The sequence below is a fragment of the Mustela nivalis genome (genome assembly GCF_964662115.1).
Source record: "Mustela nivalis genome assembly, chromosome: 14".
NCBI classification, from domain to species: Eukaryota; Metazoa; Chordata; class Mammalia; order Carnivora; family Mustelidae; genus Mustela; species Mustela nivalis.
Genome location: NC_139033.1, coordinates 57,642,756 through 57,665,281, shown reverse-complemented (window position 1 = coordinate 57,665,281; position 22,526 = coordinate 57,642,756). Strand labels below are relative to the sequence as shown.

Below are 22,526 nucleotides of genomic sequence, written 5' to 3'. Positions count from 1 at the left end.
TGCCCAGAATAGCTAACACAATATTGACAAAGAAAAAAGGAAGAGGCATAAACACAGTCAACATGAAAATATACTATAGTGCTACATTATTCAGGACAGGGCAGCACTGATAAAAGAACAGACAAATAGATCACTGGAACAAAAAAGAGTCCACAAATAGACCCACAGAAATATGATCGGTTTGTCTTTGACAAGAAAGCAAAGGCAACACAATGAAGCAAAGACAGTATTTCCAACAAATGATGTCAGAAAAACTGGACATCCATATGCAAAAAGAAAGGAAGCCAGATGCACTTTATACCTTTCACAAATGTTAACTCAAAATTGATCCATAAACCTAAATGTACATTACAAAAACGTAAAACTCCTAGAAGATAACAAAAGAATACCTAGATGATCTTGGACGCAGCAATAACTTTTTAGATACACCACCAAAGGTATGATCTGTGAAAAAAACAATAGTAATAATCGATAAGCTGGGTTCACTAAAATTAAAATCTTTAGCTCAATGAAAGCCACAGTCAAGAGAATGAAAGACAAACCACAAACTGGGAATAAATACTTGCAAAGGATAAATCTGATAAAGATCTGTTATTCAAAATGTACAAGGTACTCTGAAAACTTAACAGCAAGAAAACAATATGTTAAAAAAGGGGTCAAAGATGTTGAGGCACCCAGATGGCTCAGTCAGTCATGGGACTCTTGATTTTAGGGCCGTGAGTTCAAGTCCCATGTTGGGTGTAGAGAGTACTTTCAAAAGGGGGGGTGCAAAGAACTTAAGTTACAACTCACCAAATAAGATACAGAATGGCAAACAAGCATATGAAAAGATGCTATACATCATCTGTCATCAGGGAAATGTAAATTAAAACAACCATGAAATACCACTACATGGCTATTACAATGGCCAAAATCCCGGGCGCCTGGGTGGCTCAGTGGGTTAAAGCCTCTGCCTTCAGCTGAGGTCATGATCCCAGGGTCCTGGGATCAAGCCCCACATCGCACTGGGCTCTCTGCTCAGCAGGGAGCCTGCTTCCTCCTCTCTCTCTGCTTGCCTCTCTGCCTGCTTGTGATTTCTGTCTGTCGAATAAATAAATAAATCTTAAAAAAACAAAACAAACAAACAAACAAACAAAAAAAAAAAAACAATGGCCAAAATCCTAATCACTGACAACATCAACTATTAGCAAGGATTTGGAATGAAGGAACTCCCACGCATTGCTGGTAGGAATGCAAAATGGTACAGTAACATTGTAAGACATTTTGGCAGTTTCTTACAAAACTAAATATATACTAATTATAGGATCCAGCAATCATGTTCCTTCATTCATACCCAAAGGAGATGAAAATGTATGTCCACATAAAAACCTGTATATGGATACTTACAGTAGCTTTATTTATAACTGCCAAAACTTGAAAGAAACCAAGATGTTCTTCAGTAGGTGAATGTATAAATAAACTATGGCAATCCAGATATAGCATACTATTCAGAGCTAAAAAGAAATGAGCTATCAAGCCATGAAGAGACATGAAGGAATCTTGAATGCATATTAGTAAAAGAATCTATTCTGACAAGGCTACATACTGCATGATTTCAATTATATGATATTTTGGAAAAGGCAAAACTATGGAGACAGTAACATACTAGTGGTTGCCATCAGTGGGAGAAGGGATGAACAGGTAGGACACCAGTGATTTTTAGGGCAGTGAAAATACTCCATATGATACTACTATGATGGATACAATTATTATATATTTGTTGAAAATCTAGGCATGTACACAACAGCACCAATAGTGAACTATGATATAAACTATAGATTGTAGGTAATTATGGTTATCCAATGTAGGTTCACCCCTGGTAAAAAATGTCCCACTCTGATGGGGGATGTTGACAATGGCGGAGGCTATGCATAGGTCAGGGGTATATGGGGAGTCTCTCTATTTTCTTTCAGTTTTGTGGGGATCATAATAATTCCTTAAAAAAATAAAGTCTAAAAGGTGATCCTAATATGGTTATTTTGAAATTTTGAGCCTGACTGAATCTTTTTTTGGTTGGCATACATACCTCCTTAGTGTCTGACTGACTAGTTTATACCAACTTCAGCATCAGAAAAACTTGTCCCTGAATTCTACACAGCTGCTTAAACACTATGCTACTTTGGGCAAATCATTTCATCCCCAAATGAACATACTAATAACACCTTTACAGTATTAAGAACACTGAATTAACATGTATGAAGAGTAGCCTACAGTAACCTTGCAGAAAACAGTCTTCCTTTCAACTTCTTTCTTCTTTTATACTAAGTTTCCAATTCATTCTAGTACTGTGATTTTAACCTAAAACCAGAGTAGCCTGATGTTCTTCTTTTCCACCAAAACTCCCCAAATTCCTGCAGCTTCCACAAAAGCCTTCTATTTAAATGTTGAGAAGTACTTAATATCTGATAAAAAGCTTTGAAGATTTTTCTTGTTACAATATCACGTTCTTCAGACAACGCTGAATGATTTTCTGTTCATTCCATCAATAACATAACTGAATAGGTATTACACTTTTACCAATTTACCTCTGATCCCTGTGGATAGTTTTATCCTGGGACTTGGCTAACTGTGTCTTTTCTGAATAGGTCAGTTATTGGGATTGAAGGTATGAGAAAATGGACAAGTCATCTGTAATAGCTGGAAAGTTCCAGAAACTGTTAAATATCTTCATTGTTCGGGGTTGCCGCTAGTCTAAGACTGCCCAAATCTTACTGAGCATTGTATAGGTACATTAATTAGGGGAAATGTAACTCAAAAGTTCTACTTCTAAGGTTTCAAAAGCTTATTTCTCAAGGCTAGCTCAGATGTGGTAATGCTATAATTTCTAGAAGACATGAATTAAGGGCAGAATCAACAAATATACAAAGTTGCCTGCGAGAAAAACACGATACCAAGACTCAGAAAATTATATAGATTTTTATTACTTAGTCAATGGAAGACAGTGGGGTCATTACAAAGGCAAAATGGCAAACCTGAATTATCTAGGGACTATCTAGAAATTTATTTTTAATTCATTATGACTCTGACACAGATATACATGTATACATCAGAGAAAAATAATGCCTTATATATTCAGCTCAGACATTAGTGGAGGTGTTTAGCAATGGGGAATTGTTTCCTAAAATGCACAATTTCTTTCTGTTGCTTCTTTCTCTATCTTAGCTACCAAAGGATAGAGAAAGAACCTGATTAACAATTTCTTCAGTTTTTCTTGAATAAAACCAGGTGACACTTACACTTTGTCTTAGGTTGGTAAAGCAAGAACAGTAGAGTCACGTCAAATTTGCAATCAACCTATAGATTGTATTTTATGGCATCAGGAAAACTTAGAAAAGAATAAAAAATTCAATATAATATCCTTCTTAATAGAAGAGTGCCTCAGGCTAGTGAAGTCATATAGCTGAAGAATTGAAGGCAGGTTGTGACAGCTATGAGATAAATATGTGAACAAAGCTTTCCTGTCAATTGACAAAATTAAGAAACATTGTTAAGTGGCCAAATTAGTGGTTGATGTCTTTAGTGATATCCACAATGGAAAAAAATTAATTATTGGCCATAGAGAAACACAGACTAATGAAAAATTAAAGAAAATTATAAATAACATTTACAATGTTATTATATATGCTAAATCATATGCTTTATATTTTTAAAATAACCTTGAGGTTAATTTTTACTATAATAGTTTCTTTCATACTAATTTTGGAACATATGTGGCATAAAAAACCCACTGAGTAATCCATGGGAAGGAACAGAGGTACAATACACCAAGTCCATCGAACAGCTGGATTCAGTATGGGAACAAATTCCTAGTCTCTCAGGTATAGACACATTTATTGGAAGACAATCTAAGCCTCCTAAATTTAGAAAGCATAAGAGAAAGTCTTCATTGAATGAAATATTATTGCAAGGTTTGAACACAGAACACAGATCCCGTATTTTATAAATAATTGTAGATAACAAGTATTCAATAAGTAAATGCCAAGGATGGGAGCAGTGTGAGTATGATGTGTGATGGACAGAAGTAGCCTGTTAAGGTGCTCCCTTATGTGGGGCAAAAGGGGAGCTGACTTTGTTAGCGTCTATACCAAATGGCAGGGGTGGCTATTCGTAACATTTCTCACTTAGAAATAGATTTGAGGCCTACGACCAGTAGTTTCTGTAGAAACACTGAGGTCTACTAAGCACTGCTTGGTGCTCAGGAATCCAGTAACTTGCAGGCCTGATGTAGGTAATTCCTTTCCTTATATCAGTAAGGTGCAAGGGCACTTCCCAGCAATTACACATTAGATATACAGGATGAGTTTAAGCCAAGCACCACTCTTCTGGTGACCGAGGTAGTTTAGGGTCAGTAATAGCAAAAAGCAGATGTTAAGTGTTGATTAGCTACATGGAGCCCCATTCCTCTTCCATTCGTGCTGGGCGTCTAAAGAGAAATTATTTTATTCAGATTTATTAGAAGGAGTAATTATTTTAAAAAGATATTATAGCTTAAATTAAAATCAAACTACCATCAACAAATCAATAAAACTGAAGTTAATTACCCTTTTTTTTTTTACAACTAAGTAGAACACAGAGATACAAACCTTGAATTTTCTTCTCACTTCTGCTATTTTCTCTTCTAATTCCTCTGTTTTAAATTTGGTTAGGTGGAAAACAGCACCAAGCTGATAAGCTTCCCTGTATAGTTGTTTAAGAAAGTCTTCATTTTTGGACCTTAGTTTCATCAAAGATTGGATTTCAGACTCCAATTCTGCTTTTTTCTTTATACTGTAAAAAAAAAAAAAAACAACAATATGATTATTCCACGAGAATATATATTGAGGCAAATATGCTTAATAATAGTAAAAAAGGAAGAAGAGCATGTTTTATGTTGCCAAAAATATAAAATAATCAGATACTTAACTAAAACTTGAGTACAAAGAATATGACCCAAAATTATACTTATTTTCCTACTTTTCCTGTTGGCTACTCTTGTCAAGCTGTGCTCAACCTCAGAAGGATCTCAATAAGAAAGGCCTGGGGACCTCAAATGCTCAGCTTTCAGAGAATTCATTCCTTCTATAACAATCCATCCCTTTAATCCCATAAAACACTGCTATTAAGAATAATCAAATATGAGAAAAATGCAGTCCATGAAAAGGAGAAACAAAACTTAACAAAAGAAAACTAGTAACTAAAACAAAATTTTCAAAAAGAAAATTAGGGTCACCTGGGTGGTTCCATTAAGCATCTGTGTTTGGCTAAGGTCATGAGCTCAGGGTCCTGGGATCAAGCCCTACATTGATTGGGCTCCCCTGCTCAGCGGGAAGTCTGCTTCTCCTTCTCCCTCTGCTCCTCCCTGCCATTCATGCATTCTCTCTCAAGTGAATAAATAAAATCTTTAAAAAACAAACAAACAAAGAAAAAACAAAAAGAAAACCAGTAGCGAAGAAGAAAGAGTTAATAGAGGGAAAAAGTATGACATTAGACTGGATACCACCTTTTTCAAGAAACATACCATTGAGGCATACAAGATAAGAAGAAAATACAAAGAAGACATAGCTACGTTCACAAATAAGGTAAACATCTCTACAGAATAGAAATAAAACTGGAAAGCAAAGTAAAAGTGGAGGAGAATCAGCAAGAAACTAGCTGAAGGTATGTGTTGCCTGGGCAAGGTTCACTGCATCACTGGAGGGGTTTTAGATCAGTTGTACTTATTTGTTAAAGAACCAACTTACTGATAAAGGCTATAGGTTTTTAGAAGGCACTACAGCATTGGGAAGGAAAGACCCAGAAACCAAGAACTCAACCAATGGGTAAAGAAAAAATTAAAAAAAAAAAAAAACCGAAACACAACATATGAGAAGCAGTTCTAAAAGGGAAATTGAAAATAGTAACTGCCTACATTAAAGAAAAAGACATATCTCAAACCACCTAACTTTACATCTCAAAGAACTAGAAAAGTAAGAACAAACTAAGCCCAAAGTTAGAAGAAAAGTTGGCAACAACCACAGCAAAGACAAGTGCAATAAACTAAAAGCTAATAGAAAAGATCACCAACAAAAAAATGGGTTTTTAAAAAAATACATAAAAACTGACAAACCTTTAACTACATTAAAAAGAGAAAGAAAACTCAAATAAATAAAATCAGAAATTAAAGGGCTACATTACAACTAATAACATAGAAATACAAATGATTAGAGAAACTACTATTATGAAAAATTATGTATGTGCTAACAATTGGATACCTCAGAAGAAATGCGTTCTTAAAAACACATAATCTACCAAGACAACCATGAAAAAAATAGACAATCAGAACGGATCACCAATGAATAAGAAAACTGAACCAGTAATCAAAAATTCCTAATTAAAAAAAGACCCAACCTTATGGCTTTACTGGTAAATTCTACCAAACATTTAAAGAAGAATCAATGCCCCTTGTTCTCAAACTCCTCTAAAAAATTTAAGAAGAGGGAACGCTTCTGAACTCAATTTATGAAGCCAACAAACATAGACAAAGCCAGACAAAGAGATTATAAGAAAAGAAAATTATAGGCCAATATCCTTGATCAATATAGATGCAAAAATCTTCAGCAAAATTTTAGAAATCTGAATTCAACAACAATTTAATAGGATCATATATAATAACCAAGTGGGTTTTATCTCTGGGATGCTACAATGGTTAAAATATGCAAATCAGTTAATGTGATACCTCACTTAAGTGGAATTAGGGATAAAAACATGATTATGTCAATAGAAGCAGAAAAGCATTTGACAAAATTCAACATCCATTTATGATAAAAGCTCTCAAAATACTGTATATAAAGGGAATGTATTTCAACATAATAAAGGTCACATAGGACAAGCCCACAATTAATATCATGGTCAGTATAAAAAGCTGAAGGTTTTTCCTCGAAGATCAGGAACAAGCCAAAGGTGCCCACACTTACATTATCTTTTCAATACGGTACTGAAAGTTTTAGAGCATTTAAGCAAAAAAAAAAGAAATAAAATGTAATACAAATTAGAAACGAATAGTTAAAATTTTCTGTTTGCAGATGACATAATCTTATATAGAAAGAACCCTAAAAAACTCCACCAAAAAACTGTTAGAATATGTAAATTCAGTAAAGCTGCAGAATACAAAAAACTGTTGCATTTTTATATACTAACAATGAATTATCTGAAAACATGAAACAATCACATTTACAATAGTGTCAAAAATAATAAACTATGTTGGATAAAATTTAAGGATATGAAAGATCTATACACTGACACCGTCCATAAGACACTGATGAAAGAAACTGAGGAAGACAAAGACATGGAAAGATAACCTGTGCTTATGGACTGGAATATTTAATAATGTTAAAATGTCTACACTACCCAAAGCAATCTAGAGATTCAATGACTCTCAAAGCTACAAAAGACTCCGAATAGCCAAAGCAATCTGGAAAAAGAAGGACAAAGCAAGAGGTATCACACTTCCTTATTTCAAACAATATTATAAAGCTACAGTAATCAAAGCAGTATGATACTGGCATAAAAAACAAACACATATACCAATAAAGCTGAATGAAGAGCCCAGAAAAAAACTTTTGACATGGAAGCCGGCAACACACAATGGGGGAAGAATCATTTCTTCAATAAGTGGTGCTGGGAAAACTGAACAGCCACACTCAAAAGAATGAAATTGGGGCGCCTGGGAGGCTCAGTGGGTTAAAGCCTCTGCCTTTGGCTCAGGTCATGATCTCAGGGTCCTGGGATAGAGGCCCACATCAGGCTCTCTGCTCAGCAGGGAGCCTGCTTCCCTTCCTCTCTCTCTGCGTGCCTCTCTGCCTACTTGTGAACTCTGTTTGTCAAATTAAAAAAAAAAAAAAAAGGAATGAAATTGGCTGAACCCTTATCTTATGGCACTTATAAAAATTAAATTGAAATAGATTAAGGACTTAAATGCAAGAACTAAAACTATAAAACTCCCAGAGGAAACATAGGGAAGACTCTCCTTGACACTGATCTTAGCAATTTTTTGTTAAATTTTCTTTTTACATATGACACCAAAAGCACAGTAAACAAAGTTAAACATCAAGTGGGACTATGTCAAATTAAAAAGCTTCTGTTCAGCAAACAAAAGAAACAAAACCTCAATAATTTGAAAACAACAACAATAATTTGAAAAAAAAAAAAACAACCCTCAATAATTTGAAAAGTCAACGTAACTATTGAGAGAAAATCTATTTCAAACCATTTATGTGATAACCACAAATGTGATAAGACATTAAAATCCAAAATACATAAGGAATTTATGTAATTTGGTAGGTAAAAACCAAATGATGTAAACTTTAATTTAAAAACTAAATAAAACATGAAAGTACTTTTAAATGAATAAGAATGACTTTGGATCTAGAATATGATACTTTGAGACAAATCTTGTTTGAATGGATTGAATAGAAAACAGAATGTGAGTTCATGGAAACAGGAATGTGCACTTAGGATTTGCTCTAAAGAACAGAAGGGCTGGGAAGCAGGGCTCTATTTTATCTTGTTTTATTTTTTTCTGAGATGAGCAATATTATGCAATGTTCATATACTATTAAAGTAGAGAGAAATAATGACAACCACTAAATGTGGAAGAGCAAATAGCATCCAGGGGCACCTGGGTGGCTCAGTTGGTTAAGTGTCTGTCTGCCTTTGGCTCAGGCATGATGCCAAGGTCTTGGGATCACTTCACCCTCTCCCTCTGCACACCCCCACCCCTGCTCATGCTCTTTCTCTCTCTCTCTCTCTCTCTCAAATAAATAAATAAATAAAATCTTTTTTAAAAAAGAGTAAATGGCATCCACTTGGCGCAAGTGTGTGGGTGATGGGAACTCCTATGTAAGAGCTGCTTCTATTATATTTTAATAGAGAGGAACACAGGGTATGTAAACACAGATGCAAATAGGCTACCAAGAGTAAGAGGCAATTCTCATTTGATTGCTTCTATGTCCACTATTAGTTATTTCAGAAGATTTTTAGCATTAAAATGAGGGCAATGTGGGTGTTAGGAATGAAGAGTGATAAGATGTGAAATAGTTCTCAGAAAGACTGAATTTTCTAAAAATTTTTGGGTAGTGCTGAATGTCACTTGAGAATTAGAGAATTCAAGTTCTGCTCAGCAGCAAATTTACTGCAGTACTAATGAAGTTTAAATATGAGGGCCTCTAAATGACCCCAACCCCTTATAAAGTTTTTTGAGTATCTCTAACAGTGTTTTCAAATGGTCATACATTTTTCATAAAGTTTGTAAAAATAAGATATCTTAATCAAGATTTCTTAAGACTATTTTTTTCTGACATTATTTATCCTTCTCAAGTGGCACTGAATTGGTTGTGGGAATTCTATATTCACAACCTTGTATTCTTCATGAAGAGATCACATGTTCTATTAACTCTTAGGGCCCTACTAATATTTTATATCCCACCTTCTTGTCCTTTAGGGCTCACTAAAACAGGATCCGCCCAAGGTGAGATTAATTAACACAGCTGTATTTTACTTTAGCCACATTCAGCTGTTGGGATCCTGCTTTAGTTCGATAGGGCTTTTCAAGTCATTGAAATAAAATTTGAAGGTTATTTAAATGAATGCTTATTTTGGTCAGATATTAACTAGATTCTGAAAAAAAAAGAAGGAAGTACAAAAAGGTGGGACATAAAAAATTAGGAATAACAGACTGGTCATCTTGAAGTGTCAAATAGTTGTTGGAGTGAGGGTAATAGTACAGTAAGTAAGCTGGGAAGAGTGGTGTCTGTTGTGAGAGGGTGGATTCTTAAAATCGAGACCAGGAGGTGACTCCATTAATGGAAATGATAAGATGTAAGGGTAAAACTCTAAGAGAAGGTGACTGGTATGAGATGGAAGAAAAGACTGTTGGGAATGTGGAAGTCTAAAATTTGAGAATCCAAGTTCTTGCATGTACTAAATACAGACCAAACTGACTGCCTCTAAAGAGAGACAGAGAGGAGAGAAATGGGAAGAGTAATTTATTTGTAAAGTTTTAATTCCTTAAAAATGTCTAAAATAGGCTAAAATATTGGTGAGTAGTTAATCTGAATGGTGCATAAAGCATTTACTCTTTCAATAGCTGAAAAAGTAAAAAATTAATAAAAGCAAAACAGCTTAAGACCATTCATTGAAAAGTGTGCTGGGAAATGCTGAAAAAAAATCATATTCTGTACTCCTGTGAAGTAACTCAAATTAATAGGCTGGTAAAATATAGCTAAGCGAGTATGAAAAACACAGTACCCTGTGGATTCATTCTAAGTATTCCAGGCTATTTAACAACTTCAATAATATTCTAATTGCTGTCTCTATAAATAAATCACTATCCTGTTAACTCTTGATAAACACATTTTATAAAATATACCAGTATGTCTTTATGGTGTTCAATAGCTTTTTTGCTCATTTCCCCTGATTATCAACCCCATCTTTGGATCACTGCAGTTACAATGGCACTGTCTTGCTTCAAGTACAGTAGAGCATTAGGACTATATATATTTCACAGAGCTTGAAAGTAAGAATATGGCTATACAGAAATTCATACCACACAGTTAACTTCAAGCAAACGAAATACAAATTAATCAATTTGAAATCATCTTAAACAAGTTCATTTTCCTTGACTTAGGTTACTGAAGCCTGCCTATCATGTGAATAAGCAACCAAATTAAGTTGCTTCACAAGTCAAATGCTTGTACGAGTCATATGTAAAAGGTCCATTTCCAAATGATGCTGACTTATCTGAAAGACAAAATTACTAGTTATACATTGTACAAAAGGTAAACAACCATGTTTCATTATCATCAACAAAACATCTTGCCAATATTTGTATACACTGTCATGAACAAAGTCTATTGAGAAATATGACATCTATCTTTCAATGTCGCCATTTTTTAAATGAACTATATATGAACAATAGATCATACACTGAATTAATTATGTAATTTTTTCAAATAGTGTTACAGTTGGAAATGAAATCAAGTAGTGAGACAGTATTCTAGTGGAATCTTGGAATATATCTATCAGTGAAAATCCAGGAAATTTTCATGAGGGCATTTAATAGATGTACGAGCATCAGTGACTTGCTTAAAAAGTTTTTATTATTATTTTTAGACCTAAGGAAAAAAGAAGCTGGGATTAAGGGGAAGGTGATTCAGGTAAATGGAAGAATAAAAAAGAAAAAATAAAGAAAAGTGTACAAAGAACAGAACTCTTTTGAGAAAGCAGTGAGTATAGGCAAATAGAGATGGAGAAGTATTAAATAAAGTAATAGGCTTGTGATTTCTTTTGGAAGTACTAAATATCATGTCCATAGTTTGCTACAACATATCAGAGACAGGAATCAAGGCTTCCTAGTGGATATAAAGAGGCAGTATTTCTGAGAAAGAACATAAATTTTAGATTCAGATACACCCACAATCGAATTCTAATGGTTCTTTATGTAATATGGGAGGATGGTTTCATACACAATTTCCTTATCTGTAAAATTTGCTTAATAATATCTATCGTTAAGGTTGTTATAAATATTAGGCTTAAGTATATTGAGAATAATATATACGCTATAATTATACATATTGAATAACATACACAAATGATTTAATGAATCACTTTTTGTTAATCAGAAAGTATCAACAGCATGGATCTGTATTATAGCGCCATCTGTTTTAATGAAATAGAAGAGAATGAGAAAAAGAAAGACAAATAAAAAAGGTAAATAATCATTACTATTACTTTAGAGAAAAATGAGATATCACAGGTGACATCAGAACAAACGTATCACAGAGAGAATAGGAGCACAGATATACTGAAACAAAGAAAGAAATAAGGATAACAAATACTTATATTCAGCTTTCATTAGTTCATTATGTGAACTAATTTATTTATTTAACACCTACTGAGAAGAACACAGACAAGCACACAGATGCACACAAACACAGACAATGCCTTAAAGTAAAGCACATAGCTGAGAGGAAACATAAACAAACCATCAGTAACTGTACACAGTGTAACAAGTCCTGGGCGAAAAGTATATGGAATCAGAGAAGGTTAGTTAAATGAATAGTTATGAGCATTGATTGCATATTAAGTGCTATGTTAGGTGACTGGGACAAAAAGATGAATTAAAACTAAGTTTCTTAATTTATATTCTCACAAAATAATAACCTTGGTGCAATCATAGGTATAATAAAAAATAAAAAAGAAGCACTTAATACCACCTGTTTAGGGGATATGGGAAAACAAGTTACCAACAGGGAAAGCACCTATTGTATGAATGATCAAATATATATATATGTATATATATATACATATATATATATAAAGCCAGAAAAGGAGGAAAAAGTGGAAGGGAAGGAAAATGAAGGAAATTTCAATCAGAGGAATACCACAGACAAATATTAAACCTTAAAACAATATAAGTTTGGATACATTAGCATTTTAATAGGCTAGAACACTGAGATCATGGAAAAGAGTGGTAGGACAGAAGTCTGAAGATTTCCAGATTTAAAGTGTCTAATGTAACAGTCTGGGAGTTTAGGCTTTATGCTACAGTCTGTAGGGAGACTCTGAAGCTTTTTTAAGATGCTGAAAGTAACATTTCATTCTTTGTAGGTAATTTGCAAGGGTAATGTTGTATATGCTGGATCTCAAGACTCAAACTTGGAGTAAGGCAGACTAGCTGGAAGCCTATTTTAATATTCCAATTAGGAGACAAATAGGGCATGATTTTTTCCATTGATAATTAAAACAGACAGAAAAGCATCATTTAAAAGACGTACTCAAAGAAGTTGGTAAGATGTTGGCTGTAAGCAGGTAGAGAGGCATATAGGATGATGCCGGAAACTAGTACATGGTGGGTAATGGTGTCAAGATATGATATTAGGAGAGAGGCTAGATAGTCAAAATGATACTATCAGGAGAAATAAAGATGTGGATAGAGATTAAAAAGTAAAGAAAAGTACGACATATGTTAAGATAATGAGAGCAAATGAAATTTCTGGAACTGAAAGTAGACCAATGGTGTACTTGGTTGTACTTACAACACAACTTGTACAACCCAGTGATGTAAATGGGTTGTGGTTAGAACTCTGAGCTAATCTATAAGTGACAGGCAGAGCTAAATGAGCCACTGTAACATTCCTAGAGAGAATAGCTTCACAGAGTTAAAAGGAGAACCAAGGGGGTGACATGCTGAATCTCAAAAAGGGAGAGCTTCAGAGAGGGCAGAGACACAAATGCTTGGTTCACATGCCGAGGAAAAAAGACAAACAATAACACTGAAAGCATCTGGGGATTTTAGAAAGGGAGATGTGCTGTTGTTTTTGTTGTATTTAACTTCTGTGAGATAAATTTTGGTAGCATGGTCATTTCAAAAGCCAGACCACTGTGTGTCAAAAAATGATTAATAGTCAAGCAAATACTGTTAATAATCTAGCAAATATTGCTAATTATGTGAAAACTTTAATGGGAACGTAAGGGAAATACTGTGTGATTACCGAAAATATAACTAGAATAAAGGCAAGGTTTTCATTTTAGCTTGGAAGAAGGTTAATGATGAATACGAACTGAAGGAAAACAAAGTAATGAAGATGTCAGAAATAGAAGTGATAAGAAAAAAATGACATCCTGAATGGGGCAAAAGGGATTAAGACCAAGAGCAGAGAAAGAGGTGTTGGCCTTAAAGAGGAAGTACCATTTACCACTTAAATGTAAAGAGGTAGGAAAGTGGTTTGCAGATATTACCATGGTAGAATACATTGGTTTGATAAAATACATCATGTCTTCAACTTCTCCTGCCCATATGAGTAACCTGTCGTATAAAGAAAATTAGAGTTTTCTTTCTGAGCTTATCTTGTTTGGGATTTATTACGGCTCCTGAATCTAAAGATTCATACTTTAAAGAATTATGGACTGTTAACTGCCATTGTCTTTTTGAATACTGCTTTCCCATTCTCTCATTTATTTCTCATTCTCTACTCCACAATTCTTAATATCTCTTCCATATGTTTTGTCTCTTTTGCTCTCTTTGCTGCATTCTTTGTTCCTCTTCATGTTTCCAAGTATACTGATTCTTTTCCTTCCCAGCTGCATTTGCTATTTAATTAATTTGATTAAAATTTTTAATTTTAATCAAAATGAATCCAGTTTTAAGCTCTACAAGTTTTGATGAGTTCTTTTTCAAACCTCCATGAACTGTTTTGACAATGTTCTATAAGTTTGTTTTGTTCCCTTTAACCATTTTAAATTTACTAAGGCAGAGTTACTCTAATACTATCATTTGAAATTATTGGGGGTGTAAATATACTGCTGATTATTTCTGCTAACTCTCATTCATGTTGAAATCTTCCCTATTGTTTTACATTTTGTTAACTCATCTTTAAAAGCTTTACTTTTTATCTGAGAAAATCTCGTGTGGCCTCAGCCAATTTATTTTTCTAGAGAATATTTATCAAAGTAAGATAATTTCTTAAAATTATAATTTCTTGGTTAAGAACACCTAGATGGTATATACAAATGAATATATCAAACAATCATGGGGAAAAAAAAAAAAGCTAGACCATTCTTGCTTGTTTTTCTCAACCCAGGTTTCAGGCTTAGGCAAACACACTTTCTTGTCTCTACCTTTGCTTGTGGGTATATTTTTTTCTGCTCTACCCATTCAAATGCCTTTACTTTATCTAGCTCCCTTACTTGCTCAGAATTCACAGCCCATGTCCTATATCTGAAGTCACTAAAATTTAATTATCCTGTTTACCAAGATCAGCAAAGTTACTCTCCAATTCATATTTTCAGATCAGCCAAATATCAAATAAAAATTTAACTTAAAGTTGTTCAGTTTTCTTTCATTGATCCCTGAGGATTTCCTTTACTTTGTCATAAGCACAACAGAATGTTTACCCTATTTATGATCCATCTACAAGTGTCTTACATTCTTATTATCAACATTGCAGGAAATGTAAATTCTCATTGCTGTTTTATTTACTTACTCTTTTTAGACACTTCATCCTGTCCTTTTAATTTTGTGACTCAAAATTTATGTCTTCCTCACCTCTGTGCTATAGATCTATGTATCTAATTTTTACTTTATATTTCATTTAAAGAACTATTAAGAATCTGAAATTTAATATGGCCCAAAGAGACATAATTGTATCTTCTCCAAAATCCTCCACACACTTTCCTTGATCCCTTGTTACCTCAGCAAAGAGCCTGACCATTTTCCCCCCTCACATTTTATATTCCATCTATCAAAAGATCTGGTTCACACTTCCTTCAAAATATATCTGAAATCAGCTATTACCATTTTTATTGAAAAAAACTTTGATCTATGTCATCATTATAAATTTTCTGAATTATCTAAAAAGCTGTCATCCTTCTTATATGCACTAAAGTGCATCCTTCACTAAGCTGCCCAAAAGATCTTTCTAAATAAAATGTACAATTCTTTAAATGCATTCAATGTTTTCATCTATATTCCTTTATCACAGCCCACTTAAGGGCTTGCAGTATCTGGTCCCTATCTGCTTTGCCAACATTTGTCTCCTTAAATTACTCTACCCACATACAATTTTCCAGGAACTCTGACCTCCATTCTGTTTCCAGAACACATAGGACCTTTATCCATCACAGGGCTTTTGCAAATTCCATTCCTTTTATTCGACAACTTCTCCCCCCCCCCCCCCATGAGCTCAAAGCAGGCATGCCTTCTTCATTCAAATCTCAATTCAAATGTTACCTTCTTAGAGACAGGTGTTCCTAAAGGTTCTTGCTAAAGCAGAGCTCCCAATCCTTGCCTGGCCCCGTCACTCAAGCACATTATCCAATTCTCTTCTTCAACACAAGAGTATCAATGACTGAATTTTTAAAAAATTATCATTGCACATGTTTATTATCTATTTAGGAGAATGTAAATTTAAATGCTATCCCCAGCATTTAAACAACATTTCATATAAAGCAAATGTTCAGGACACACAAACACACATACATGCACAAACACATATACACTCTCACAAACTTGCATTTGCTATTTAGGTCCACATTTTCTTTAAATATAAATCTTGATTATGAAGTTCCTCATGAGCATAAAGTTATAATGGTCTACTGGCCATAACTATGAGATTATAAAATCACTACATAAAATAAAAATAAATATACATGAAACTATTTATTATGTTAACCACAGAATAATAAAAACAATTGACCTTTATATCATTTTTTGTATCTATTATAATGTATAGTGTATAAAAAATAAGTATTTTCTATCAAAAATGCTATTCAACAAGTATTTAATGCACACCAACAATGTGTCTGTAGATTAGTGACTGACTAGATTAGTCCCTGAGGATTCAATAACAAGGGAAAATACAGACAGGTTCTACCTGCAAACATTTATAAGGCAGTGGGTGTGCAGCCATGCAAAAAGTGTACATTTTATCTTTTTTTATTTTATGCATAAAACATCACCAAGGCTATCTTATTTCTATGAGGAAAAATAGTTAAATAAATTTGAGATCATCATAGAAGGCAGAATACGTCTAGAAAACCACAGAAATGAATAGGGGAAAGAAATCACAAGCAATAAGTCACTAATGGCTAAAATGGGCTGCAGGTCCAGAATTTCCTGCTAGCTAAAGCCATTCCTGCTTTTCTAATCATACTTGTTAGGCTGCTAAGAAAGTTTAGCTTCTATAGTAATTATTACCTGGGGGGTTCACTGAAAGCAGGAACTTTCCCTTTCATATAGAGATATTGAAACTTTATGCATGTAATGTGAATTCAATAATAGATTAATAAATTATTGAATGCATTTTTTGTTGGACTGAATTAACAATTGATGTAATTTAATATCTGTTTTTAAACATAACATTTTATTGAAGTAGAACATTTATAAAGAAGAGTATGCAAATCCAAGAATACAGCTTATTACATTTCACTGTGAATGGACCAGTAATACCTTCATTCAGACAGAAAAAACTGAACACTGTCAGCAGCAATTCCTATGTGTGCTCTCCCAGTGACTATCATCCAACAGGAGCTGCAATCCTGATGTCTATCACCACCATGAAAATTTGGTAGAGTTTGAACAGGATCATTCTGTATATACGATTACTGGGTCTTTTACTCAATATTATGATTACGAGATTCACCTAAGTTGCTCTACGTAGCTGAATTCTATTCATCCGGCTCTTGATTTTGGCTTAGGTTATGATCTCAGGTTCGTGAGATCAAGCCCCATGTTGGACTCTATACTGTGCATGGATCCTACTTGACCTTCTCTCTCCCTCTGCTCCCTACCACTTGCTCCCTCTATCAAAAGAAAAATCCAAAATCTTACTTCTTATTAACTACTGTTAATATCTAGAAATGTTTCAACTATCCAGCTATCTATATTTTGGCCAGCACTACACAGTTTAATGATTATTTAATATTTTTCTTGTTTAACTATATCATAGAGCTGTTTATGATCACAAATTACTTAAAAATTATGATTACCTTCACATAATTTAATAAACTATAAAACAATATTACATTAGGAATTTAGTTATAATCACAATAGAAATTTTTATTTATTTGATTAGAACTTGATTTTTCTCATTATTGAATCATATTCCAAAATTTTATATACTCCTACATTTACTAATTTTAAAAATATATTTTTCTAAGACTTACTATAAAGCTATAGTAATCAAGACAGTAGGGTTTATTAGTGAAAGAACAGACAAATATACCAATGCAACAGAAGAGAGAGCCAAAAATAGACCCACAGAGATTCAGTCAAATGATCTTTGACAAAGAAGCAAAGGCAATACAGTGGAGCAAAGATTACCTTTCAACAGATGGTATTGGAACAACTGGACAACCATGTACGAAAATATGAAGCTAGACACAGACCTTACACCTTTCATAAAAATTAACTCAAAATGCATCAGAGACCTAAATATAAAATGCAAACTATAAAATTTCTGAAGATAACATAAGAGAAAAACTAGATGAGCTTGGACATGGCAATGATCTTTTAGATACAATACCAAGGCACAATCCATGAAAGAAATAATTGATAAGCTAGACTTCATTAAAATTAAAATCTTTCACTCTTGTGAAACCCAAGGTCAAAAAATTGAGAAGACAACCCACAAACAGAGAAAATATTTGTAAGGGACACAGCTGGTAAAGACTTGTTATCCAAAACATAAAAAATACTCTGAAAAGTCAATAGAAAGGAAAAAAAATTAAAAATAGGTCAAAGAACTTAATGGACATCTCATCAAAGAAGAGAAGGATATGAATAATATCAAATAAGTATATGAAAATATGCTTCACATCATATGTCATTAGGAAATGCAAATCAAAACAACAATAAGGTATCACTACACACTTGTTGGAATGGCCAGAATCCAGAACAATGACAGTACCAAATGCTGGTGAGGATGTGGATCAACATGAACATTCATTCATTAATATTGGGGATGAAAAATAATACAGCCCCTTTGGAGGACAGTTTGGCAGTTTCCTATAAAACTAAATATATTCTTTTTTTTTTAATTTTATTTATTTATTTGACAGATAGAGATCACAAGTAGGCACAGAAGCAGGTAGAGAGAGAGGAGGAAGCAGGCTCCCTGCCGAGCAGAGAGCCCGATGTGGGGCTCGATCCCAGGACCCTGGGATCATGACCTGAGCCAAAGGCAGAGGCTTTAACCCACTGAGCCACCCAGGCGCCCCAAAACTAAATATATTCTTATCATACAGTCTGGCAATCTTGTTTATTGGTATTTATCTAAGGGAGCTGAAACCTTTGTCCACACAAAAATCTGCACATCAATATTTATAGAAGCTTTATCTATAACTGCCAAAACTTGGAAGCAATCAAGATGATCATCAGTAGGTAAATGGATAAGCTATAGTACATCCAGATATGGATAGTACTCAATACTAAAAAGAAATGTGCTATCAAGCCATGAATGACATGAAGGAACTTTAAATGCATATTAGTAAGTGAAAAAATCCAATTGAAAAGACTACATACTATATGATTCCAACTATATGTCATTCTGGAAAATGCAAAACTATGAAGACAATAAAAAGATGAGTGGTTGTCAGAGTTTGGATGGGAGGGTTGGGGAATGAGTAGACAGGATATAGGATATAGAGAACTATACAGATATATAAAGTAGACAGGATATAGACAGGATATATGGCAATGAAAATACTCTGTATAATTCCATTATTGTAGATACATGTCATTATACATTTGTCCAAGCCTATTGAATTTTGTAAAACACCAGCAGTTAACCAAGACATAAACTATGGACTTCGGGTGAATATGTTCTGTCAGTGTGAATTCATCAGTTGTACCAACTGCACCACTGTGGTGAAGGATGTTGATAATGTGAGAGTCCGTGCATGTGTGGGAGCAGGGGGTATGTGGGAAGTCTCTACATCTTCTCGATTTTGCTGTGACATACTGGCTTTTTTTTTTTTTAAAGATTTTATTTATTTGACATAGAGAACGAGATCACAAGTAGGCAGAGGCAGGCAGAGAGAGAGGGGGAAGCAGGCTCCCTGCCGAGCAGAGAGCCCGATGTGGGGCTCGATCCCAGGACCCTGAGATCATGACCCGAGCCGAAGGAGAGGCTTTAACCCACTGAGCCACCCAGGCGCCCCGACATACTGGCTTTTAAAAAATAAAGTCTTAATTAAAACTCCAACACTTGTATGCCTTAAATATATACAATTATTATTTCTGAATTATACTTCATTAAATCTGGAAAAATATTTTAAAAAATAAATAATAAAATACATTTTAATAAATGTTAATCATATTTGGTGTTTTCTCCATAGAAGTTTCCTATTTTATATTTGTCTTTTTAGGTTTAGGTTTAGGTTAGGTTTTAGGTTTAGGTTTCATTTTCTAATGAATAAGAAAGCAGTTTTTGTTAGTGGATAGTCTCCAGAAGCCATTAATAAAATTTCTTGATTCTGACCTATCAGATATTGAGGAAACCTTACCTTATGGTAAGGTTTGGTGTTATAATTTAACCCACAAAATTTTTACCTCACGAAAATTCTAATTTCTAAGAAGTAAATGAAGTGGCAAACATAAGATTGTTCACTTGCCAATTTAAAGCGCTTCTGCATTTAACATAGCTTCCATCTCCATGAACATCTTCCCTCAGTTTCAGACCTGTGCATCAAAGTGATATCTACACACTTACATTTGAATCATGCCATACATAATTCCAAACCAAATATATGAACATCTTCCCTCCAACCTTTCTTTTTTTCCTCCATACATTTCTCATTAATTAAATCTTAACTCATCCAATTACCACCAAAGTGTTATCTTTAAAAGAGAAATGCAACCATACAGCTTCTTTAGAAGATTTCCATAGTCTTCATTGGAGTCCAAATCCTTTGGAATGATTCATTATCTAACACTTAGTTCCCTACCCTCAATGTTTGTTCCTATCTGCCTGCCACATAAAAACACACAGACAGGGACAGACATACAACTCATATCAAGCACTTGCTCTAAGCTCTAGACACAAAATCAAAGTGCAAACTCACAACAACCTTACCTGTACCCTAAGAGAATTGCCATTTTAACATTAAGATTACTATTGGGGGTTGTTGTTATTGGACTAATATGTCAAGCGAATTTGAACATCCGCTAAACATCAGTTAAATTGAAGCCAGATTAATTTTTTTTTAAAATGAGGTAACATTAAAAAAAAAAAAAATCCTGAACCTGAATATAGAAAATCAAGTTTCAAATGCTAGTGGTGTTAAAACTGTAGTAATTTAGAAAAGGTGCTTTGCCTCTCTGGATCCTAAATTCTTTATTTCTTCCTTGAAATCCCCCACAAGAATTCTATAGAAAAATCAGAATTCAAGAGAAGATGTATGAATATTCCTCCTCATTAGTGATCAATGAAATGGAGTTTGAAACAATATTGAGAACATAAATTTTCACTTATCAAATTCAAACAAATTTTTTTAAAAAACTATAGCACTCAATGTTGGCACAGGTACATCACAGAACAAGATTATGTATTGCTCAACTTCAATAAATGATAGTCTTTCTGGAAAGTAGGTTTAGAAAGTTATTATAAAAAGAAGTAATTAGGAATTTATTTTATTTTTTAAAGATAATAGGAATTTAAAAATATATAGCCAATCTATTCTTATAAAATTACTTTAAATCCTAAAAAGACTTTCAGAAAGACTTCTGAAAAAAAATCACAATATTTATGTCATAAATTTAAATTCTAAAAAGACTTTCAGAAAGACTTCTGAAAAAATCACAATATTTATGTCATAAAAATAAAAACAGCCTAAACATAAATTTTAGAGTAATTATGAAAAAATCCACACTATAGACTTTTGTACACATATTTAAATAATAACAATTTGCATAACAATGCAATAAAAATTCTATTATATCATGTTGGGAATAAAAGCAGGACATATAATTAGTTTCATCATGAATAAAAAAAGTCAACAATATATTAATGTGATTACCACTATTTACTGAAATGATTTTAGATTTTTTGCACTTTTTTGTATTTTCTTTTCTACAACAAATATACCCTATAACCAGAGTCCAAAAAGATCATACAAGATATAAAAATGTTGATAAAATAGAGCTTTGAGGGGCGCCTGGGTGGCTCAGTGGGTTAAAGCCTCTGCCTTCAGCTTGGGGCATGATCCCAGGGTCCTGGGATCGAGCCCCACATCCGGCTCTCTGCTCAGCAGGGAGCCTGCTTCCCCCTCTCTCTCTGCCTGCCTCTCTGCCTGTTTGTGATCTCTCTCTCTGCCAAATGAATAAATCAACTCTTTAAAAAAAAAAATAGAGCTTTGAATATCATGGCTTGGAAAATGGAAAAAAGTCTGGGCATATCCAAGGACAAATTGAAAGAGAAGAACTTTCATAAATATAAGTTTGCAAATGATTAACTCAATTTTATATTAGGACTCAAAGATTTTCCACAAATAGTTTCCAGAAGAAAATGGACAATCAATAAAAACAGCCAAAAGCACAAGGAAAAGAGACAGCAAAAGCATTAGCTAGGAGAATAAGATGCAAAAGTAGATTAGAAAGATGATACATATTTAAATTATTACATGTAGATAAAATAAAACTAAAATAAAATAATTTTTTACTATGTTGAAATAAAAGATAAGCTGTAAATATCTACACCAAAGAGAGAATCATAAAATGATTTAGAAGATTTGGAAGAAAAGCAAAGTTTGGAAATGAATAATTACGTATGCATCTATCTATCTATCTATCTATCTGTCTTTTATCTACCTACTTACCCACCTACCTACCTATCATCTACTGAGAGTGAGAGACCAGTTAAAGGCAAGAATGTAAGAAATATTTGCCAGATATGACTGATGATTAACTACCATTGTATTTTTTTAATCTTCTCTTCCTTTGGAACATCTCTTAAAAATGTGGTAGATCAGAAAAA

The 22,526-nt window shown here is 33.7% G+C and overlaps 1 protein-coding gene across 6 annotated transcripts in view; it reads right to left on the bottom strand.

Annotated features, from left to right (window-relative positions):
• Positions 1–22,526, bottom strand: part of CCDC178 (coiled-coil domain containing 178) — a 444,107-nt gene that overhangs the window by 270,949 nt on the left and 150,632 nt on the right. For all 6 annotated transcript variants that reach the window (XM_082699591.1, XM_082699596.1, XM_082699595.1 and 3 more), the window contains one exon: positions 4,623–4,806. In XM_082699591.1, the coding sequence (XP_082555717.1) occupies positions 4,623–4,806 (184 nt within the window). The remainder of the gene's footprint in view (positions 1–4,622; positions 4,807–22,526) is intronic.